Source organism: Schistocerca gregaria, chromosome X (genome assembly GCF_023897955.1).
Source record: "Schistocerca gregaria isolate iqSchGreg1 chromosome X, iqSchGreg1.2, whole genome shotgun sequence".
NCBI lineage: Eukaryota > Metazoa > Arthropoda > Insecta > Orthoptera > Acrididae > Schistocerca > Schistocerca gregaria.
The window spans coordinates 613580009-613606283 of record NC_064931.1 but is presented as its reverse complement, the minus strand read 5'-3'; the positions used below and the strand labels follow the sequence as shown (position 1 = coordinate 613606283).

Sequence of the window (26275 nt, the reverse complement as noted above, 5' to 3'; positions counted from 1 at the left end):
TGATAGCCTGGTAAGGGAGGGGACAATGGTTGTGGTAGGGGTTTCACTGCAAGCAGCCACTGCATGCTAGAAAAAATGCACTGCAACTGCTGAATGTTATTCACAAACAGACCTTTTAAGAGTCGGCAAATAGTTTTATTAATGGGTTATGCCAATATGACCAATAATCTGAATGGTCATCTGTTTAATATTAAAACCACAATGGGCCTCAACATACACTGATATTGCAGGAGAAGGAGCAATTTATTGTCATCTGTTGATATGTTAAAGGTAGCTTCTTTTGCCAAAAAAGAGGGATATACACAATTTCACTTCAATAACATGCTAATGCAGTTGCAATTGGAATAGAATCTTGGAACAGTCTATTATTAAACAAGAAAACCAAAGACTATGTTTTCCTGGCAGAACCCTTATGAGATGTAGCATATCTACTAATGAAACTGCATACACTAAGCTTGTTCATCCTCTGCTAGAGTGCTGCTGTGTGGTAGGGATCCTTGCCAGGTAGATTGGATGGAGGACATTGAAAACCTCTAAAGGAGGACAGCTTATTTTGAATTATCACGAAATAGGGGAGAAAGTGTCATGGATATGATAAGCAAGTTTGGGTGTCAATTGTTAAAACAAAAGCATTTATCATTGTGGCAAGATCTTTTGATGAAATTTCAGTCACCAATTTTGTCTTATGAGGGTGAAAATATCTTATTGTTGCCAATATAAATAGGGAGAAATGACCATCATAATAAAATAAGAGAAATCAGATATAAATGTTCACTTTTCCCACATGCTGTTAGAGAGTGGTACTGTAGAGAAATAGTCTGAAGGTGGTTTGAAGAACCCTCTGCCAGGCACTTAAGTGTGAATTCCAGTGTAATGATGTAGATTAAAATGAACGTGTATTTTCTTTACTTACTAATTCTCATTTCACCAGCTGTTGAAGGCACTTAACACAATTATACTATTTCACTGAAAATACTGTAGTTACTCATGTATTGTGGTAGATAAGAAAGTTACAGGTGTTAACTATATGGCAAAATACTCTCTACTTTGGCTGCTATCATTTACCAAAATCTGTTTTTGATATCTCAAACCATTTATGAGATATGAAGGATGTTATTAATATCTCACTTCCACTCTGTCATTTGCACTCACAAGTGGAAGTGAGTGCACCACATACAAACCATTTTCTTGAGACTGAATACAGATATAAATCTTGTTTCAAGTTTAAAGAGCAATTGAGTATGTTAGCTACACCTCATATGCATCAGTGTATGATCTAACATGCACCAAACACAAACTCATAGTGTCCCTTATTTTTCATTGCAAACAATTCAAATTTTGCATTGTACCTTTCTACAAATGACACTATGAGATGCGCAAGAGAGAGAGAGAGAGAGAGAGAGAGAGAGAGAGAGAGAGAGAGAGAGAGAGAGAGAGAATAATGCAGTGGAAACCATTTATCAATATGAAAATCAACTTCTCTGATGAATTTTGTTACCCTCTAATGCTGTAATGGTATTCACGATCATCTTATTTTTAGGAGTCACAGTCATGTAGAATTGTCAAAATGATAATGTTTTCATTTTTTCATCATTTGAGTGACTCAACCTACATGATACTTTCACTGCATACTTAAAAAAATCTTATAAATGGCATTAACAAGATTATGATCTTTCTATGCCAAAATAATGAATGTGATGTTCTTGACTTGAACTACAGTATAAAATTTAGCTAATTTTGAAAGGACAATAATGAATCACTTGACAGTGGCTACAAAGCTGAAATTATAATAGTGTATCTGAAAGGACATAAATAACAAATGCCAAAATCATTATTATTTAGAAAATTCCTGTTGAGATACGCCATTAGTGATGGCAATATGCTAAATTATGAATATATTAAAACAAAATGAATTTTCAATATTGTGTACTATTTTTTGATTCATAAAGGATACCTTCTTTATTTAAACAATCCTGTAATGCAAAATAATTATGGTTTATATGATATTTAACAGTGAATTAACTTAAATTTATAGATCCTCCATCTGCACCTGGCTTACCGGAGATTGTAGACTGGAATGAAAACATGGTGAAACTCAAATGGGAGCGTCCAATTCGAGATGGCGGTGCTCCAATCACTGGTATGAACATTTTGTTTATTCCACAAATTTATTTGTTAGTTTATTTCACTCACCATCAAATGATCATTTATATCATGATAGAAATGCATTATGCATTGAGAACAGAAATAAAAGTTGCTATGTGCAAATATTTCATGATATCTGTATGTATGAGACACATTTATACATTTAAAGAACTCTTTGTTACACAATTTCATACCAACTAGTAAGACTCCCATGTCCTGAATTTTTTCCCAGGCGTATTTAAAACTGGTCTTTATTGAATGGCAAAATTTTCTGAAAGATCATGTGTAATCCAACATAAATTATCAGCCGAATAACAGGAACCTCATAAGGAATTCTAGTCTACCATAAAAACAAATAATAAATTAATTCCATGTGTCACCAATACTCAGATACTTCAGCTTTTGAAGATTCAGTGCTCCCAATTCATCTAAGCATATACTGGCAGTACATCTGCAGGGATTATTAGTACACAACAAAAGACACATGAACATTTGTTCATACATTAAATTAATATTTATTCCATAGATCATGAATACGACATTTCGTAATGATATGGATGTGTCAGCTAAACACGATATAATTTTCTTTTAACATGATATAATTCTCTTACAATCACTACCTCATATCTAAAAATTCATCTATTTAGTAGAATGAGTTGTCATTCACAAATTCTTTGAATTTGTTTTTAGATGTTTGTTGGATATCTGTCAGACTTTTAATACTATTTAGCAAATGACCAAAGATTTTTGTGGCAGCATAATTAACCCCATTCTGTGCCAAAATCAGATTTAACCCAGAATAATGAAGATCATTGTTTCTTCTCGTGTTGTAGCTATGTTCTTTGCTATTATTTCTGAACTGGAATGGGTTATTAATAACAAATTTCATAGGTGAATGTATGTATTGTGAAGGTACTGTGAATATCCTGAGATTCCTTAAATGTGTGCAAGATGATTTTGGATGGACTATTATTCTGATTATACACTTTTGTGCAATTAATAGTATTTAAGAATTCCTACATGATATGGAAGGAATGCTTAAGAAGAAAATCCTTACCTGCATTTTAAAACACTGTTATCACATTTCGCTAGGCTAAGTGTCAAAAACATTATAATTTTGTATTTCCCTTATTTCTGACCCAAAGTTACAAGTCACTAGAAGATACTGCAGATCATTCTTCCTTTTAGTATTCTTTTTGTGTATTTCTTAATCAGTTTTGGAGAAAAATGTCATAATTGAATGAATTTACGATGAGGTTTAATATTAATACAGTGCAATAATTGGAACTGTAATTTTCATAGTTTAGAGTTGACCATTTGTGCGAAACAAGTTCCAATTTTTCACATCATTTATTATTTTCTTTGCAAATTTTCTGTACTGAACTTGAAAACACCCTACATATCATATGTAAAAAGGGTTGATTCTACCTCTTGGATTAAATAAAGTGGTAGAATGTTGATACAGTTCAATAGCAGTTGTAGAGGCAGGAGTGAAACCTGTGGAATATCCTTTGTAATTTCCCAGTGTGCAGATAATGGTTGTCCCGTTGTGAATTACTCGAACAGCCTATTGTAACTACCTGCAGCTTGAGCATGTGGTTTCACCCTCTTCTTTCATTAATCATTATGCAAAGCATACTTGACACCAAACTGTACAGACACCCATTACAGTCTTCTACATGCAACAGATACACTTCAGACACAACGCTCACATGTGACATGCAGATAGGCCATTGTGCACGGAGAAAGAAACACTTTCCATTAAGGTGACTGAATAACCTGACAGTGTCTCCCACCCAACAATGCCAAACCAGACCCCACTGTCTCAGTGATTAAAAGCTGATTAGTACAACTCTACTACATAACCCAACTTTTCAGTACATAAATTAATTTAATAAATATTTACATTTTTGGTTATGCTGTTTGGTGCAGATTAATTTTGTCCTTTTTTATTCATGTACGTATAAACATGAGGCAATCAAGAAGAAAAAATATATAAATTAGTATACTTGGATTCACTCTTATAGCGTCATCCTATCCGGCACTAATGTGGGTTGAAGTAGCAGTCATTTTTACTATAAGGTCCAGAAGAAACACCATATTTACTACAGCATTCACCATGTTATCAGTCCTCTTCGCATGGGTGCTATGAATGGCCACAAATTCAGTGAAAAGGACAGTCATTGCACAAATTGCAAGATTTTTATCTTCCCAGACATATTTTTCTTGAAGATATTGTGAAATTTTGTCTGAATGTGTACTACAGCTGCTACTGCTTGTCCTGATTTTCACATCTGTGCTTTGCCAAATGTTTATACCATGTGGAACACCAAAGGAATATATCAGTATTGGAAGTTAATTTTATGAGTATAATTAATTAACCAATAAATTAACAATATTTTCTAGTCCTAATTCAAAATTATGAACAGTCATTTTGTTTATTATAATCATATGTATAATTTAAAAGTTACATTAATTTTTCTTGTATAAATTAATTAACATATCTTTGTGCCTGTAGCTTTTCAATCCTTTGTTCATGCAACATGGACTTTTTTGTCTTTTGGACCTTAAAAATGATATCCCTCATCACCATGCATCACTTATGCCTGATAGTGCACTTTGAGGCTGTTGTGTTCTCATGTGCTGGTTACTGTAATCTCTTATTCGTCTTAATGTCCACCACTACTCAGGGAAAGCCTAGCAGAGCTTGATGTCGCTTGTGCTCTAGTGAACTGCCTTGCCTTGCTGTTGCAGTTTTGCACTCTTGCGCTCGAGCTGATCCTGCACTTATGGTGCTCCAAAGATATGCAAACTAGAACTTGTGCAGCCAGATTTTATCCTTGTACTTTTTGTGTTTAGTTGGACAAAAAAAAACTGAAAATGTGCCCAAAAATGAGCTGTGTAATTATGTCATGTGGAGAAAAGTTTGCTGCTGATAAATTCACTTTTATTCTTGAAGAAATTGTTGTGTGGTGTCACCAGATACTTAGCAACACCTTTATTTTCCTAATTGATGACATTCATGTACAAATTTATAAATTTTGGGACTCTCTCAAACAAAACCCCTCTGGGCATATTACTTATTGAAAATTAATCAATCTGTGGGTATTAGTGTACTTTTGAGCTGCAATGTCACATCTGTAAGTACATAATTACTCACAGTGCTTTTCTAGTGTTACAATATATCCGTTACACATATTTAATTCTGGGAAGTTATAGCAAATTTTGACATAGTACTTTTGATCTCCTTTGAAGTTTTGGATTTAAGGAACATCATTGAACAATAATGTTAATATCTTATATTCATACATACTGAATAATTGTGAAACAATGTTCATACGTTTTGTACAGAAATATGCCTTTTTATGCAGTTTTATTTTATACTTTACTGATTTTCATTCTGAATTTTCAGCCATATTTTCTTTCCATGTTTTACGATCAACTTACTCAGGTCTCTTTGTTGTAATGATAGCTGTATGATATAACCATTAAAAGTGTAAGTTATAAGTTATTATGAACTTTTTTCACAGGTTACGTAATTGAAATGATGGACAAGTATGGAGGTGCTTTTGTGAAGTGTGCTGAGATACCTGGAAATGTTTGTGAGGGGACAGTTCCAAAATTAGAGGAAGGTAACCAGTATCAATTTAGAGTAAGGGCAGTTAATAAAGCAGGCCCAGGAGATCCCAGTGAGGAAACAAATCCACACACTGCCAAAGCAAGATTCTGTAAGTATATGTATTATAATAAAAACTCCTTACAGTAATTAAAAACAGTAACTAAAAACCTAGAAAATATGATATTTGGTCAATGTATCACATATATTTCTAGCTTCTGTAACAATGGATGTAGGTGTCTTCCACAATGTATACATATCTGTAGATAGGGTGAACAACACTACTGTATTTTCCAGGATCTCCCATATTATAGCACTTGACCATCTGTTTCTCCTGAATACTTCATCAGCAATCACTGTTATTAATATTAATCCCACAAAATAATATTTATAGTTCAAATACCCTGACCGGCAAATCATGCAACATTTTTGTCTAGTAATCAATACTATTGTCGACATATAGTGTTTCTCTGTTCCTGCTTATATGGAAAAAAGACAAATTGGCAAGGGAATGGGAGAAGCAGAGAAAGATTGATGTAGACTATGGATCTAGAGGAGTTGTGAAAGCAGGAATGTTTACTTGTTCCTCAGTCAGTACTGGCAACCCACAGATGTGCTCCTCTCTTACCGATCAGCAACTAGGATTTAAATAACGCACAGGAATAATAAGGACTCACAAAAGCAGATTATATAGAAGTTAGTGTTTAAAAAAGCAAAGTGTGCCAGTTTTTCTATATTTTTATATGTCCATTGTCACTCATTCCAAGAAATTGTAATGTAGTTGTGCAGTCGAAATCTATTGTTACTAATCTCCCTTAAACCCCCCTTAAATCATGGCCAGTCATTGGTGATCTCTCTTGAAACAGTGATCTTTGTCAGTCATCTTAATTACAGAAATAAGTACATTCCTTTTTGTGGAAGCTTTTTCTATTTGCAATATGTAGCCAGTGACACTGTGTAACAGATGTCTTACATGAATGATATCTTTACAAAATCCTTTTTATATAGTAAACAATTCAAATAGTTATTATTAAATTACAAAATAAAAATTAAAAATTGTTATTTTTCAGTGAAACCACGTATTGATCGCACCAATTTACAGAATATCACTTTGAAAGTTGGGTTGACTGTGAGTCTTGATATAAATATTATTGGTGAGCCACCACCAGAAGTCACTTGGTACTTCAAAGATAAGGTTAGTAATGAACTTACAGCATCAATAACTAGTTCTTGTATGTTGATAATTGATTGGTTCTTGTATACGGATGTAATATCTTCACACGAATTTTTTTGTTATTGCTTTAGCTTGAGACTCAGTAGCACTGTTTCTATGCTCATTTGCACCAGTTTAAAATTACAAACCGAGCATCCTGTATACCAAGTTAAGATAATCAAAAATAATTCAGAATTGTACATCATTTACACTTAACAAAAAAAATCTGAACGTGATGGAAATTGGTAGATATGATATACATGTACACACAAATTATTACAGCCCCAGGAAAAATGATTGATTTATTCAAGAGAAGGAGCTTCACAAATTGAGCAGTCAGTAATGTGTTGGTCCACCTCTGGCCCTATGCAAGCAGTTATTTGGCTTGGTATTGATTGATAAAGAGTTATTGGATGTCCTCCTCAGGGATATCATGACAAATTCTCTCCAATTAACATGTCAGATCATGAAAATCTCAACGTGGTTGGAGGGGCCTGCACAAAATGTTTCAAACATTCTCAAGTTGGGAAAGATCTGACGACCTCTCTGGTTCAAGGTAGGGTTTAGCAAGCATGAAGACAAGCATAGAAACTCTGGTCATGTACGGGTGGGCATTTTCTTGCTGAAATGTAAGCCCAGGATGGCTTGCCATGACGGGCAACAAAACAGCTCGTAGAGTGTTCTCGACATACCACTGTGCTGTAAAGGTGGTGTGGATGAAAACCAAAAGGTGTCCTGCTATGAAAATAAATGGCACCCCAGACCATTACTCTTGGCTGTCAGGCCATATGGTGGCCGACAGTCAGGTTGCTATCGCACAACTGTCTAGAGCATCTCCGCCAATGGTCTTGCTGTAGTGGTAACACCGGTTCCCGTCAGATCACCTAAGTTAAGCGCTGCTAGGGTGGGCTAGCCCTTGGATGGGTGACCATCCAGTCTGCTGAGTGCTGTTGGCAAGCGAGGTGCACTCAGCCCTTGTGAGACAAACTGAGGAGTTACTTGATTGAGAAGTAGCATAGCAGCTCCGGTCTCGTAAACTGACATACGGCAGGAAGAGTGGTGTGCTGACCACATGCCGCTCCATATCGGCACCCAGTGATACCTGTGGGCAGACTTTATGTTTACGTTTACATCTAGAGCATATCCAGACACATCTTCAGCCCAGAACCTTATTGACTAGAGTAGAATTGATTTCAGTGATGAGACCCGCTTCAAATTAAGCCCTGATGACCGGCAAAGACATGTCTGGAGATGCCCCAAACAGTGGTGGGGTACCAGCCTAACTTTTGCTCGATCGTATGGCCCAACAACGAGGAGTGATGGTCTGGGGTGCCATTACTTTTCATAGCAGGCTCCATCTGGTTGTAACCCATGTCAGCCCTACAGAACAATAATGAATGCAACACTGTCTTCCAATTTGTCACCTGCCATGTCTGCAGGGCTGCACATTTATGTCCCTGGTTTGATAAACACTGAGACACCCTATTGCACAGTGACCGCCATGCTAAATCACTGAATGTTAATCCCATAGAAGATGTCTGGGACTATATGGAGCTTTGGGTGAAACCTAGCAATCAACATCCACACAATTTGATGGCTCAATGAGATCTAATCCTCAGTGAGTGGTTTTAGCCTCAAGAACTTGTGGACTATCTTCTTCGCTGAATTGAGGTCATTAACTAGGCTAGAGACAGCATCACACAGAATTAAGGTGAAGTATCCTAGGGTGATTAACTTCTGTCCACTGCACTTATATATACAGTTGTATTAATTGGGAAGCAATTTCAGAGTCCCACACTGTTGACTTTAAACAAGACTTTCCGTATAAGAAACACAGCTCTACACACCTACCTGCTTCACTTTTATCTTGTATTTCTAATGACTTTTTAGACTATGGAAATGAAACTCATACCTTCTTTTGTTTAACATTTTACTGATGAGGGTGTTAAGTACAAATCGTCTCATTTTGGAGGATCCCCTGCTTGGGGGTATTCCCTTGCCATGGTGTAAGATGAGAATCTGGCAAAAAAGAACCATTGGCAAACTTTATACACATGTTTGCCATATGGGCTCATCTGTGACACACTGCAGTTTGTAGATACACGTGTAATTTTGCTGAGTGTTGGAGATTACATTATTGTAGAGCCATTCTATTGAACTTTGGGTTCAGCATCCAATTTTTCTCTTCTTTATTTACTGATGTACATTGTCTGGAAAACCTCTATTCAGATCTGCTAAATAACCCAAAACTTATTTGCAATACATGTAATGGGAGCAATGGACATATCCATGCAGGTTCCCTAAATGCCTATTCAGTATGATAAATAGTGAATAAAGATTGATATGAAACAGGAAACATTATGTATGATGTTGTTGTTGTTTTAGCATAATTTACACTTGCAAATCTAGCTTGTAAATATTTCATATCAGTGCCTTTAATGAGCCACCTGTGTGTTGTAATGAAAACGGTATTTAGCTCAGCATCAGATCTGAAGTTCATGTTGGTCATACAGCAATAGTTATATGTGTGTCACAATCTTGTACATGGTCTATTCTAGAGATGAATGTTGATTACAATAGTGTTATGTGTATTTTTCCACTTATTACATACATTTTTATTTTGTCTTATCTATGGCTTGCAGGAACTAAAGACTGAAGATCAAATTCGAATAGATAACATTGACTACAATACAAAATTCTTCATAATGAAAGCAATGAGATCCCACACAGGAAAATATAAAATTGTTGCTAAAAATTCTGTGGGTGAAGATTCTGCTGAAATTGACATAACAGTATTAGGTAAGCTGTTATTGAATTAAATTTACACCTCAGTGGAGTTTATATCCACTGTCTAAGACGTAAATAGGTGAACAAATTATATTCAATTCCAAACACATTTAATTTTGGCAGTATGCATTAAGTGACATACATAATGTACAAGGATACTTATACACTATGTGATCAAAAGTATCCGGACACCCTCAAAAACATACGTTTTTCATATTATGTGCATTGTGCTGCCACTTACTGCCAGGTACTCCATATCAGCAACCTCAGTAGTCATTAGACATTGTGAGAGAGCAGAATGGAACACTCCGTGGAACTCACGGTCTTCAAAAATGGTCAGGTGATTGGGTGTCACTTGTGTCATATGCCTGTACGTGAGATTTCCACACTCCTAAACACCCCAAGGTCCACTGTTTCTGGTGTGATAGTGAAGTGTAAATGTGAATTGACACGTACAGCACAAAAGGGTACAGGCCGACCTCATCTGTTGACTGACAGAGACTGCTGACAGTTAAAGAGGGCTGTAATGTGTAATAGGCAGAGATCTATCCAGGCCATCACACAGGAATTATACACTGCATCAGGATCCACTGCAAGTACTATGACAGATAGACAGAAGGTGAGGAAACTTGGATTTCAAGTTCAAGCGGCTGCTCATAAGCCACACATCATGCCAGTAAATGCCAAATGATGCCTCCCTTGGTGTAAGGAATGTAAACATTGGAAGATAGAACAGTGGAAAAACATTGTGTGGAGTGACAAATCATGGTACACAATGTGCCGATCTGATGGCAGGGAGTAGTAATGGCGAATGCCCGGTGAACATCATCTGCCATTGTGAGTAGTGCCAACAGTAAAATTCAGAGGCGGTGATGTCATGGTGTGGTCGTGTTTTTCATGGAGGTGCTTGCGCCCCATGTTGTTTTGCATGGAACCATCACAGCATAGGCTTACATTGATGTTTTAAGCACCTTCTCGCTTCCCACTGCTGACGAGCAGTTTGGGGATGCCGATTGCATCTTTCAACGTGATTGAGCACCGGTTCATAATGCACGGCTTTTGGTGGAGTGGCTACATGACAATAACATCTCTGTAATGGACTGGCCTGCACAGAGTCCTCACCTGAATCCTATGGAACACCTTTGGGCTGTTTTGGAATGCCGACTTCGTGACAGGTCTCACTGACTAACAACGATACCTCTCCTCAGTGCAGCAATCCATGAAGAATGGGCTGCCATTCCCCAAGAAACCAGCACCTGATTGAACATATGCCTGCAAGAGTGGAAGCTGTCATCAAGGCTAAGGCTGGGTCAACACCGTATTGAATTCCAGAATAACCGATGGAGGGTGCCACGAACTTATAAGTCATTTTCATCCAGGTTTTCAGATACTTTTGATCACATAGTGTAGCAATTTATTGACAAATTGTGTATTAGATGGTAGTCTTCCCACAAGTTTATAGATACTTTTTGCTGGTATACATTTTCTGGAATGACCATGGGCACATACCAGTTGACTAATGCATATACTGTAATATGTGTAACACATCATGACCCTTGCCATTCAGTTCCCTAAATGCCTAGAATATTTCAGCTTGCTTTGATAACCTGTTATTTTACAAGAAACTAAATAGTGAATATCATCCAATAACATGAGAAAATCCCATAACCAGAGTTAGTGAAACCCACTTCAATGGAAAGTTTTGTAGAAGTCCTTGCTTGACACATCTGATATTTATTTTCTGATTTGTTTCTTAATAACTTACAAGTAAATCCTTGCATACTCATATGCTAAGTGACATGTATTTTTTCCCTTTAAACACTGTTTATAGTCAACTAGTTAATACTAAATCTTGTATAGCAAAAGGCATAAAAGGTTATACTAACAAAAAAGGAAAATCTTTAGTTTGGGTATATTGCACTACATTTAGACAAGAACTGTGTTTACTTGTATCTGATTTTTCTTCTTGAAATTTATGAGCCAAAACAAATATTTTCAGGAAAACCAACGAAACCAAAGGGTCCATTAGATGTATCCGACGTCACAAAGAATGGTTGCAAGTTGAAATGGCAGAAACCAGATGATGATGGCGGAAGTCCTATAGAGTATTATGAAATAGAGAAGCTGGATCCATTGACTGGGCAATGGATCCCTTGTGGGCGCTCAACGGAACCTGAGGCTAATATTACTGGATTGCAGGAAGGAAAGCCTTACAAATTCCGAGTGAAGGCTGTGAACAAGGAAGGTGAATCAGAAGAACTGGAGACTGAGAAACCAATCATCGCCAAAAATCCATTTGGTTAGTATGCCTCATTCACTCTATTGAATGTGCTATATTCATTGTCATTGATTTCAGCTTTTAATTAGTCAGCATATTTTATTTTATGGGGAATGTGTTGAGTATAAATAACAAAAGAAAAGAAAAAAAACGTATCATCTGTCTAGCTTGTGAAGATGAGCTACTAGAAGTCATAAACTCATTTTAAAAAATGGTCATTTGGCAGGTGAAGATGAGATTCCTGATCACGTGATAAAAATGGCAACAAACTGTGTACTCACACCCCTATTAAATATATGCAATTCTTCATTGTCAGAGATCATTCTCCCAGATCTGAAACTTCTAAAGTGATACCTCTCTATAAGAAGGGAGATGTCAAGGAAATTTCAACGTATAGATCTGTGGCACTATTATCTGCCTTTTCAAAAATTATTGAACAACTCTTTTCAGCTTGGCTAACTAAATTTTCAGTAAAAGTAGTATATCAACATGGCTTAAGAGCACAGCATTCCACTGAAACTGGTACTTTTACTCTTCTCAATCACATCTTAAATGCATTTGACAAACATTCCAAAATCTCATGTATTTGTTAGATTTGACACAGGCTTTTGTTGTTATAGATCATTCAGTTCTCTTTAACAGACTTGACCATTATGGTGTGTGAGGTGTGCCAAATGAGTGGCTGAAATCTTTCTTAAGTAATCAATGTCATATAACAGAGGTCAAACACAAGCATGATAGCACTACACAGAATGACTTTTCAGAGTCATCCTTACTTTCACATGGTGTAGTCCAGGGACCTATCTTAGCAACATTTTCTTTTCTAATGCACGTAAATGACCTGACCTCACATGTAAAGAATGCGGAAGTAATACTCTTTGCAGCCTGCTTATTGAAGCAAAAAGTAGAGGATATTGTACCACTTATGCATCACAGGTGAAGTTGCCCAGTGGCTCTTCACAAACAGGCCCATGTTAAGCCCCACCAGAAAGTGTTACTTTACACTTTCAGACCCAGCACAATAAAAGTGCAGAAAAGGCAGTAATTCATCTAAACAACCATTAACTTCAAAATATCATTGTGACAAAGGCTTTTGCATGGAAGAAAATCCAAAATGGAACTCTCATATATCATCTTTAAACTCACAACTCTGTAAGTTAATGTATATAATCAGAGTACTATCAAGAAATGCAGCTCATTAAACAGTCAAAACTGTAAACTGTATTTTTCTCAGATGCACATGCTGGTAAGGCTCCTCATGTCTTATCAACATTCAGGAGGCAAAAGGGAATAACCAGAATAATAAAAAGCAAACAATAAAAGTTGGTGTAAATGTTTTTTTTTTAATATGATTAAGATGGAGAATGTCTTTTTCCCAAACACTGTTTTTAATGAGCAACATACTAGGTTAAAGAAAAATATTCATGTAAACTTTTCCAGCACAACACTGTGTCAAAAGAGTGCTTATCAGTCAGGTGAAGCATTCTACAATAAGCTGCCAGAAATTATTAAGAGCACCAAACAAGTAAATGCAGTCAGAGAAGTCGTCACATATTTTTTGTTAAAGAATTGTTTTCACAATGTGCTGATTATATAGGTAACAAACTAGAGTAGTTGTCTAATGTTATTGTACCCTAAAATTTTATAAAACATTTGTCATACATTTTATGTATAAAATATTTTATCACATAAGTAAATATATGCTTTTCAATTTTTACTTTCTACCATTTTTTCTCTTTGGAAAGTAACAAAACCTTTTTTATATTTTGTACATAGATATACCCAGTACCATATGTGCAACAGTATACATATACAGAAAACTTCATTAGTTAATTTTTTATTTGCATATTGATTTGTTTTTAAGGGAGGATACTTTAACATATGCAGTCAGTTCAGTAATAAAATGTACCACCTCATGTAAACCAAGTTGTACTAATGTCAGTTGTACATAACAAGATACTGGAATGAATGGACTACACAGACAGAGTAGAGCTGAAATTCAAGTGGGCATTGTAATTAAAGTTTCAGTGCTTTCTTATAAATCATTACAGTGAAATTACAGTATTCCTACTTCAAAAAGAACATAACTGGCACTTTTACATTCTGTTGAAGACTGAAGCTGTGTTCCGTTCTGCTCACTTCGATCCCACTGAGCTGTTGAATCCTTGACAAACAGAGAGAAAAAATTGCTTCATCATATATGTTTTACTGAATTCATAGATGAAGATCAAATCAAGTACTAGATGAAAAATATCCTTTCCTTTGGAATAGTGTAATTTTTTTCTTGAAGTACTGAAATAATTCCTTGGTTTGTCAAATACATATGTAATAATTGAGTAAATTAAACTGTGTTAAAACATTATTTTACTATTACCTTCAGATGAACCAAGCAAGCCTGGACGACCTGAACCAAGAAATTGGGATAAGGACTTTGTTGATTTGGAATGGTCCAAACCAAAGAGTGACGGTGGAGCTCCAATAGAAAAATATATTGTTCAAATGCGTGACAAGGAAGGGCGAAACTGGGTTGACGCGTTAACAGTTCCTGGAGACAGGTAAACTCCTGTTCTTCTGCTCTGTATTTTATTGTATTTATTATCAGGTTCTTTATGACATGATACTGAAATAGTAATACATTAATTTCCACAAATTCCGAAATAAGTATAGCTGACCATGGGTTAAGTGGGGAAATGTGAATGGTATTAATGTTCTATTTATTTAGTCATTCATACGTAGCTGTTTTGTTCATGGGTTCATCATTATACATATGTTTACAGAAGAAGTGCATAAGACAAAATGGTGATTCTGTTATGATGTTGAAGAATTTCAGGAATGACGGAGGAGGGTAAATGTATCAACCTGATGTAAGATATACTGCTCCAGAAATGATGGAGTCGAAAGTTATAAATGAAAATCGCTCTGAAACCTCCGACTGTGGAATACATGTACTGGTACTATTGTTGTTAAGATTGTAGGGTGTGCAACTTTTAGAGGTAATAATATGGACCGAAACAATGAAAAAACATCTAATAAACATGGGCTCTAAAATGCATACCTGAAGAGCTATGAGCAATTGTTGACTTTCAGTACTGTGAAACACATCTCTTCTAGTGCAAGCCCTTTGCTTTCAATAATTTTGGAGGTTGTAGTATAGGTGAAAACAAGAAAATAATGTCCACTAAATATGGGTTCTCAAATGCATACCTTAAGAGCTATGAACACATGTTCATCGTCACAGCTTTGAAACACATCTATTCTACTGAACAAATGCCAATAGCTCTTCAAATTATGCATCTTAGAGACCATGATTAGTGGACATTCTTTTCTTGTTTTGTTTCATACCACCTCCTCCAAAAATACAGGAACCAAAGAGCTTCCAGTAGAAGAGATGTTTTTCTCAAATTCATAGGTGAGCTAATGTTTATAGCTCTTAAGGCAAGCATTTTAGAGCCCATGTTTGCTTGACATTTTTTCTTACTTTTGCCCATACACTAAATGTGTGCTTTACGATCATAGCAACAACAGTACCAGTACACATATTCCTCTGTCAGAGATATCATAATGATTTTTGCTTATAACTTTTGAGTTGGTCATTTCCAGAACAGGGTCCCGTACCTCACATTGATACATTTACCCTTTTTCATTATCACTGAAGGTTTGTAACATCATCATGGAATCACATTGGTCATGGATAAAAATGGTAGTTTGGCTCATAACTTTATACAACTATAATTTGTCCATTGTATTCACTTGGAATTGTCAAAATGCACTACTCCTGAAAGAACAATTTCATGAAAAGAATAGATTGCTTCTCACCATATAGAGGAGATGTTGAGTTACAGATAGGCACAATGAAAAAACTGCTGTACATTTAAGCTTTTGGCCAAAAATCCTTCGTCCAAAGTGTAGAAAATACACACACACACACACACACACACACACACACACACACACACACATTCATACAAGCATGACTCATACACATGCGACCACTGTCTCCAGTCAGGGGTGTGCCAAGAAAACAGTTGCTGAAAATACACCACTGGCTGTTAATAGGGCAACACCAGGAAGGAAAGCAAATAACAAATTTTTACTTATTGTACCATATACTTGGAAGAATACTTGTTTAAATTTGTAAATGATTTGTGGTGTACATGCTGCAAAATTTAATACACAGTTCTGCCACCTCTGTCATCAGCAGTAGCTGTAACCTGCCTATGCATCAAGTCAAACTGAGCCTAGACAATTGAAATAGGGATGTCATTACATGCTGCTTCGAATCTTTTCGAAAGTTCATCAATTGTAGTAGCACTGATTGATAGCAGCCAGCTACCCATGATGAGATGTTTTCAATGGATGAGAGATCTAGAGAACATGTTAGCCAGGGCAACAGTTGAACATCCTTTGCATGGATGTAGGTCAGGACAGTATGCATGCATATCTAACACTTGCCTGAAAAGATGACATGGTGCCATTCTTGTGTTCAGTGTTGTGTTTGGGCACATCACTGTAGTCATACCTCTCTCTGCTGCCACATTGTGGGGAGCTGCAAGAGTGGTTGCTGTGCTGACAGGCTGTGGTGCTCCGGACATCATCACATAGTCTGTGTGGATACTTGTCATGGAGCAAATGAGCCCATTACCTTACTTAAGGTGCATGAAATTGCACGACCTAATGGACAATCTGTCTGTCACCTCAGATGCTATTGCTGCAGGGCTTGGTGAGATCCTGTTCTGCATTGATGTGTGCAGAAATATCATGGAACACAAACTGCTATCTCAATAGACCATGATCATACTGCTGTCAGATTGGTTTGAATACCACAGTTCTTTACTACGCATGGTCACATTGAAAGAGGTATACTTTTGCCTGCCGATGCCCTTTTAAATAACTGATTCAGCCAGTTACAGGGGAACCTATAGTTTAATGTGGTCTTGGAACCATGTTGCAACTTTGTATTTTTCAGATCAACAAATCATTAACAGAGGTAAAGAAAGCAACAATTGACCTTTGGCTTGTAGTCTGGTACTTTTTTTTACCCACTAAGCCACCAAGCCATATCAGATTACCATGATTTTTTTATTTATTTGACCTGCAGTGATTTACAACTTTGTAATCCTATTAGCTCATAGATTATAGTACATACTGAATACTGAAATTAACTGAATGTTTAGAAAAAAATTGAAAGTTATTAAAAAATGAAACAGTGTGTGATGAAAAAGTGTGTGTGTGTTATATTATAAAGCTATGTCATTAGATAATAAACACAGAAACAAACACAGGATACACTCATGAGTGAATTTTTATGTCCTAATGCAGCTAGAAGGGAATCCTGAATATTCATATGCTGAATTTAACTTTTATATCATTAACAGCAGTGCATTGAAGACTCAAAAATAGAGTTCACCTGCCACATAGAAAAGTCTCAGCTAATAAATTCTTTTTGACAAATTAATCAGTTATGTAGGGGGGGGGGGGGGGGTTGTATGGGGGAAGAGACCAAACTGCGAGGTCATCGGTCTCATCGGATTAGGGAAGTATGGGGAAGGAAGCTGACCATGCCCTTTCAAAGGAACCATCACGGCATTTGCCTGGAGTGATTTAGGGAAATCACGGAAAACCTAAATCAGGATGGCCGGATGCGGGATTGAACCGTCGTCCTCCCGAATGTGAGTCCAGTGTGCTAACCACTGTGCCACCTCGCTCGGTTGATATGTAGGTGACAGGTATATTATACCATAGGAAATAGGCGTAGATATGAGGGAATACTGCTTTTTTTTGTTGGAATAGGGCATACAAATGATTTTGAAATTACATGCTTTATAAAAAAAGAGATAAATGAGTTATAATGGTAAATGAAAATCACATAACTTGCAGTCAAAACAGTATGCATGTTCCATGTGCATTTTGTTGACATTAAGTTTATCACAGGTAAATTAAATATGACTACTTCATAGATTAGTGGCTGCCTTAGTGTAGTGGGTGGAGCACTAGACTCTGGCCCTGGATGTCCCACAGTCTGGGTAGGGTGGGGATTTTTCCTTCCTCCAGGATGCTCCAAATCACTCAGTCAGCTGTCAAAATCAGTATGGAAGAACATTTTCAGGGGTGTAAGGTGTCCAGGGTGAGGGGCCTGCCACTCCTCCATTTCCTTGTCCAGTGGTGAATAGAAAGGATGCACTCTATCTGCAGTCAGGTCGACAGTCTGGTTATGGACTTGTGCCACAGACTTTATCTTACACCACATATGTGTGTTAAATTATGAGGACAGAGTATATTCCACATTTGTGATCTGTTGACTAGAAATTGGGAAGTTTTCAATTATTATAATGTATCATTTGCTTTTTACACTGGGTGATTAAGCTGCCCTCACTGACATGATTTTATGCAACCTGCAATTTTATATCTATCCTGGAAACATTTGACCCTCTGGTATGCTTAGAAAACACAGCAGATGTCTCAATATTTACCTCCTCACCATAGTAGAAAGTCATAATGTTATAATATTATTAAAAAATGAAAATCATAAGTATATTCTCTAGAGAATGAGACACTAAAATGCTGCTGAACACCAAGGTGATACTGTGACAGAATTAAAACTAATACATGGTATAGCCTGCATCAGATGTGCTGTACTGAAATGTAGCATAGTTGATCATGCATTGCAGAGAGGTCTTGCATGTGAGGGTCAACATTTGAATCTGGGGCGAGGGTTCCATTTATTTTTTTTTTTTGTTTATTCAGTTTTAATGCACATAATGTACAGGAAATGTCCTCTTTTTATGCAAATTGTTTGTGAATAAAAGTATCTGTGGCCAGGGGCTTATTTGTCAGCAGCCAGACAAATATGGATCAGAAGTAAGGGGAACAAAACTGCACTGACCATGTTTATCATGTTCGCAAACACTAATAGTATTGACCGTTTTGGTTTATCCGCATCTGGAACCACTGCTGAATAGGTCATCTTATGTGCCGAAGCATTCCCAATGTTATTGATCTGCAGGATTTTGTGATGATTTGCCAGAGGTGGTCGGGATTTTCCAGCACTTGAGTGTAAACTACTTGTTTCAACACCCCAACAGGTAGAAGTCTAATGGTGTTAAATCCGGTGAGCTGATGGACCAAGCAACAGGTCCTCATCTTCCTGTCCATTTCTCTGGAATTTCCTCATTTAGATAGTTACAAATGGATAAAATTGAATGTGGCTGTGCTCCATTCTGTTAAAACCACATTATTAAAAGATCCAATAATGGCACACCCTCCAGCAGCTGTGGGAGTTCCTGACACAGAAAATGCAAGTAGCACATGCTCATCAAATGGCCCTCAAAGAAATACAGTCCAATGAGACAATCACCCAAGATTCCACACCAAACATTCACTCCCCATTGTACATTGTAGGCTGTCTGTCACATCCAGTTAAGATTGTCTGTAGTCCATTGTATGTTGTGGCGACTGATAGTCCCATTATACTGGAATCGTGATTCATCAGAGAACATGTCATTTTCAAGATTTCCTAATAGTCACTGACAGAAATTAAGTTGAGCTTTGAAATCCTGCCTGTGGATATCTAGGTGGAGCTGTAAATGGTTTGGGCGATAATTATGTGTATCCAGTAGTTGCTGTATGGGTGACTGGCTGGTGTTCAACTGTTGTGCATTTGCCCTTTTACTCATGTGTTGATTAGTGCAAGCTGCATACAGGATGGTCTCTTCGTTTTCACCAGATGTTGTGTTGGGCTTCAGTCAGTCTGTTATGTAGATGACACAACTTTAACCACCATATATTGAGAAATCACAGGGCACTCTCTCCCTAACACTAAACTGGTTCTCATCTAGTAAACTACCATGAAGTCCAGAGAAAACTCAACAGTTGCTGCTAGGACTAGCTAAAGATGTACAAGCAGAATCTGTAAAACTGCTTCGAATATATATATTAATTCCCAACTAAACTGGAAACCTCATATTTATCAGGTCTGCAGAGAGGTATCAAGTGTGTACTATCTGATATCAAAACTATCAGATCTAGCGAAAAATTAATATCTTAGAACAGCTTGCTTTGGATGCTCATGCATCTTATGGGCTGTTGTTATGGGGATACGCATGTCACATTAGTTCAGATTCAGAAAAAGATGCTATGAAATAATGTGTAAGATTGGTCCAAGGGTACACTGCCATCCTTTATTCGCTAAGACCAAGATGACAAGATGATGACAGTGATAAATCTCTGTATCTATGAACCATTGATATATGATATATGCTAAAAACAACATAGTAGAGTTTGACAGCAGAGAGAACACACACTTTTGTGTTGTGACACCAAAAGCAAAATGAGTATTGACATTCTTAGTCATAACCTGAGGAAAAAAAGAAAAAAAAAGAAAAAAAAAAGAAATGAAAACCAGGCATGTCTCTCAAAGTGAGCTGTATGAATTTTTTAAATAAATTGCCACATTCTGTACTCAAAAACCTTTAAATAACTTTAAAAGTAAGTTGTGTAACTGATTAATAAACAATCCATTCTACAGTTTAAAAGAATTCTTGGATACTAGCAGTGTAGAAATTGTTTGAGTTTTAAGTTTATGATTATAATTCTGTGCAACTGGTAATAGATGATAAATTATTTGTACATGCAGTGTGAACAGTAATTTTGCTCTTGCTTCCCCATAAACAAGAGGCATGTCAACATATTCCTCTGTGGAAAATATGACGACCGACAGTGGAGACTACATTCAGGCTGTAAACCGATGCAGTGTGCACAGAGCAGAATATCAATAACAGCATTGTTTTCTTGTTTGAATATAGTAAATGTTGTCCTGTGCTTTGGTATTAATACATCATACCATTGCAAAAATATTTGAATGCTGCAACATTCAAATCATTGATAATACTTTTCATTGATCACTTGGCTAATGCCTAACCACATGTGCCATGCTACACTGCTGGGAACAATATTGTATTACAAATAGGTTGGAGAACATACTCCATCAGCTCAATGCTTGAACATTATTTACTTTACTGTTACCTCGTTTTAAGCATTAATTACACTCTTTGCTACACCTGGCCACTAGGCATGACATATTAACATAGTTAAATGATTCACAGGATTTATGTTTTGCAAACAGACTGTACCAACTGTCAGATGTGTTCAGAGTCATTTGCAAGATGATCTTACTGGACATTAGTACCATACAGTATGGCGACTTCAGCTGTGTATTGTGTTCATCAGCTAAGTTTGGGCTGGAACAGCTGAATCACCCTATGTAATGATAATAATGAAATGAAGTGTCTTAAAACATAATGTATCATTTGTGGTTTCCAAAGTACTAATAGTAGAGGAAAATGCTAGACGAAAATTTCACCTAATGCACCACAGTAAAACAACTAAATTAAAGCTCAATTTATTGATGTGTAATTCTGATTTTGTCTTCTGTTATTTATGAAGGACTGCTGGACGTGTCACTGATGTCGTTGAAGGACATGAATATGAGTTCCGAGTTGTTGCAGTCAACAAAGCTGGTCCAAGTGAACCCAGTGATGTCTCAAAATCAGTTGTAGCAAAGCCCCGCTTCCGTAAGTATAATTTTGTTGATAAAAGCTTATAAATTATGAAATTTCTTTCATGGCAAAAGTCTTACCAAATGTTTGCATAACACAGTGTATGGGAACATAGACTCTTTACAGTATGACAGATCATATAATGTATGTATGTACGTTTCTAAATTTCTCTGATTATATAAATTGCTAAATTGTAATTTTCAATGTGACATGGGAAATATCATTGAAGTCACAAAGAAATCAGAATACTATTTTTTCAATGTATTCAAAAAGATTTTCTGTTCTCAATTTTCAGTGGCACCATATATTGATCGTAAAAACTTGCAAAAGAAAGTGCTACGTAGTGGCCAGTTGCTACGAATTGAAGCTGATGTCAAGGGTGAACCACCTCCAAAGATTACGTGGACACTCAAGGAAACAGTACTGAAGTCCCATGACAGGTAAATGTGCAAGAAACTGAATTAATGTGAAGGAAGTTTCTTATAGCCTGCAGTTAACTTGAAGTTATGTCTTCTTGTGCAAAGACATTTAAGAGACTTAATTATCAGTAAATTTATGAAAATATTTTATAACTGAAGTTGAATTTTAGATTTTAATATAGACTTACTTTAATGACATAGTCAATTTTCCAGACCACACTCACGATATTTAAAACTATTAATCTGAAATTATGAATATTGCAGTTTATATGTGTGGAGTGTGATAGGTATTGAAACTTGATAACTGTATGCTGTGAAAGGATGGAATGAGTTTTATTAGAAATATGATGGACTTAAAAGCGCGGAAGGAGAATGAAAAGAATTGACAAAGGAGAGAAGATCATTTTCTGTTTTATGTCATCTTAGCTTCATTATAATGACTTGTTCATGACTTTTCCAAAGTCAATAAAATGCATTTGAATGAAGCAAAAAGATAAAGATCATGCCAGCTGGGATATATGAAAAGCAGATGTCTCAGAATTAGTTTTCCATTACATGTTAAGACAAAGTTACTGACTGTGATCGTAATAAGAAAGCACAAGATAGGGATGATAGATGGAGAAATATGGAACACAAAATGTGCAAATGAAGTGTGTATAAAGAAATACAATCTCCTTATATATCCTGCAAAAATATTTAGAGAAAAAATGATACTTTAAAGAGGAAGACTTCACATATGAACTGTGACATCTACATCTCCTCCAGCTACTGTGCAGTGCATGGTGAAGGCTACTTCACACCAATACTAGTAATTCCTTGTTGTTTTCCATTCAGATACTGAGTAAGGAAGATGACTGTGTATATTCCCCTGTATGTGTCTTAATTTCTCATGTCTTATTCTCATGATCCATACACAAAATATATGATGTTGGCTTTCCTCTAAGGATTACTATTTAAGCTCACTGAGCATTTTTTTGTATTTTCATAAAGGCCACACCATTCTGTTATTATCCTAAAACCATGTGTGTGGATTCAGTTGATGGCTATTATCATGTGTACTTGATAAGGACTTCAGATACTGGAATAAGACTCCAAAATCATTCATATCAATATCTCAAATAAATTTCGTTTACAGATCCACTGCACTTTTCCAGGACCTATCCAAAAAATCAAAGTCTTCCATTTGCCTTCCATAACACTTATTTTTCATAATCGTCCTGTATCATATTGATTCTTAGTGTTACCCCTAAATACTTTTACGATGTGGTGTACTGAAGAAGCTCGGCATGGAACTAGTAATCAGATACAATGGGGTTCTTTCCCTTTGTTGTAGCATTATCTTTCATTTATCCATATTAAAGAGTGGAGAGGTGTGTATAAATCTATTCTTATTCCTTGTGGTCATCTAATGATGATACTTTCCTGTAGACAACAGCATCATCATCAGCCACCAATTTTATAATGCAGCTCAGAATATATGACTAATCATTTGCGTATATTGAGAACATCAGAGTTACTATTACACTTCTTTCGGATACACTTTATGTTACTTTAGTTTCTGTTGAACCTTCACCATACTGTAATATACATCAAGCCACTTATATCTCTTCAAAGATACTTCATATGGTCACTAGACACAAATATAACCAGATTGAATAACATACTATAGTGTATTATCTATTGTTGCTATTGCAGCTTAAGATTGCAGCAATTAGTCTCTCTGTAGGAGATTACATATCAATAGATCATTCTCTTCGAGGTGATTCATAATGTTTGAATACAGTATATGCTCCAAAACCCTAATGTGCCGCAGGGGAGTGTCATAGGACCGTTGCTATTCACAATATACATAAATGACCTGGTGGATGACATCGGAAGTTCACTGAGGCTTTTTGCAGGTGATGCTGTGGTGTATCGAGAGGTTGCAACAATGGAAAATTGTACTGAAATGCAGGAGGATCTGCAGTGAATTGACGCATGGTGCACGGAATGGCAATTGAATCTCAATGTAGCGAAGTGTAATGTGATGCGAATACATAGAAAGATAGGTCCCTTATCATTTAGCTACAAAATAGCAGGTCAGCAACTGGAAGCAGTTAATTCCATAAATTATCTGGGAGTACGCATTAGGAGTGATTTAAAATGGAATGATCATATAAAGTTGATCGTCGGTAAAGCAGATGCCAGACTGAGATTCATTGGAAGAATCCTAAGGAAATGCAATCCGACAACAAAGGAAGTAGGTTACAGTACGCTTGTTCGCCCAATGCTTGAATACTGCTCAGCAGTGTGGGATCCGCACCAGGTAGGGTTGATAGAAGAGATAGAGAAGATCCAACGGAGAGCAGCGCGCTTCGTTACAGGATCATTTAGTAATTGCGAAAGCGTTACGGAGATGATAGATAAACTCCAGTGGAAGACTCTGCAGGAGAGACGCTCAGTAGCTCGGTACGGGCTTTTGGTGAAGTTTCGAGAAGATACCTTCACCGAAGAGTCAAGCAGTATATTGCTCCCTCCTACGTATATCTCGCGAAGAGACCATGAGGATAAAATCAGAGAGATTAGAGCCCACACAGAAGCATACCGACAATCCTTCTTTCCACGTACAATACGAGACTGGAATAGAAGGGAGAACCGATAGAGGTACTCAGGGTACCCTCCACCACACACCGTCAGGTGGCTTGCGGAGTACGGATGTAGATGTAGATGTAGATGCAGACCGACGTCAATGATATAGGTCTGTAGTTCAATGGATTACTCCTACTACCCTTCTTAAACACTGGTGCGACCTGCGCAATTTTCCAATCTGTAAGTACAGGTCTATCGGTGAGCGAGCAGTTGTATATGATTGCTAAGTAGGGAGATATTGTATCAGCGTAATCTGAAAGGAGCCTAATCGGTATACAATCTGGACCTAAAGACTTGCACATATCAAGCGATTTGAGTTGCTTCGCAACCCCTAAGGTATCTACTTCTAAGAAACAGCTGTTCATGTTTCAAATTCTGGAATATTCCATTCGTCTTCCCTGGTGAAGGAATTTCGGAAAACTACATTCAATAATGGATATCTTCATCCTATGTCCCACATTGATTTATGCAGTTATTTCACGCAGTGTTGCTTGTCTGTTACCATTGACAACTCTACAGAAACACAAATGCTCTCTGTCATTAAGTGAAGGCCATTGGCCTCTGTGTTGTCTGTGGTGGAAGGTAATGCATGGAATTAGGCATTGTAAGTATGTTCTTGACACTGTAGATCTCAGAATATAGAATTCTCTAATGATTTCTGAAATAGAATCCCCCATGGGCCTAGCTCGAGCTACCATCCCGGATTCACAGTTCGTTAATTCCCTTCATGTGGTCATAATCACATCAGAAACATGATTCACCTGAGTACAAATGACAACTCCACCAATGCACTGCCCCTTTATGCCTTGTGTACATGATACTACCACAATCTGCATATGTGCATATTGCTCTTCCATGACTTTGCCACCTCAGTGTGTAACAGTAAGATAAAGAAGAGATGTATGGACTTTTGTAAACAGCTGTTGGGGAGGTAGTGGTCCAAGAGAACATAAAATATTGAGTAATAAAAAGTTGTTGGAAAAATTGAAATGGCATTAAATGGGGACACGGAGTGTTGTGTCTACTTTCAGGGAACTGGGAAACACAAGGGTTACTCTTCTTCTTCTTCTTCTTCTTCTTCTTCTTCTTCTTCTTCTAGGCTTATAATGGACTCAAAGCTTCCATGACAATCTCACATGATGCCTCCAAATGGTTCTATCTTTGCTACCTGCTGCCAGCTATTTACACCATCCTGTTGCATATTATTTTAGTTTCATTTACCAAAGTACTCTCTCTTTCATTCTCATCACATGGTGTACCTATTGAAGTTGAAGGGTATTTATAAGTTAAAAATAAATCTTCAGGAAAAAATGCCCTAATAATAAGTACAGATTATACAGCAACTGCAAATTTTAATTGGGTGGAGAGAATTTGGCTATTCGTGTCCATACTTCAACACATGACCTGTTACCCATGGGAAAAATAAGCATTAAATGCTTGCTCTTGCCACATGTACTTGGAGGTACTATCCAACCTAAAAACATATGACTTGTAACGGGTGTAATTATTAATCGGCAAATGATGTAAATGCTGATATAATGTTGTTCAGTAGACCATCCTCAGCCAACAGTAGAATTACCTGCACTTGTATTTATTACAACATGTATGTAATTTCACTCTTATATTTAGAAACCT

At 36.7% G+C, this 26275-nt stretch overlaps 1 protein-coding gene across 50 annotated transcripts in view; it reads left to right on the top strand.

Annotated features, from left to right (window-relative positions):
• LOC126299121 (twitchin) overlaps positions 1-26275 on the top strand; it is a 484418-nt gene that overhangs the window by 288312 nt on the left and 169831 nt on the right. For all 50 annotated transcript variants that reach the window (XM_049990829.1, XM_049990822.1, XM_049990871.1 and 47 more), the window contains 8 exons: positions 2036-2140; positions 5676-5873; positions 6832-6956; positions 9617-9773; positions 11761-12060; positions 14420-14594; positions 21481-21608; positions 21889-22033. In XM_049990829.1, the coding sequence (XP_049846786.1) occupies positions 2036-2140; positions 5676-5873; positions 6832-6956; positions 9617-9773; positions 11761-12060; positions 14420-14594; positions 21481-21608; positions 21889-22033 (1333 nt within the window). The remainder of the gene's footprint in view (positions 1-2035; positions 2141-5675; positions 5874-6831; positions 6957-9616; positions 9774-11760; positions 12061-14419; positions 14595-21480; positions 21609-21888; positions 22034-26275) is intronic.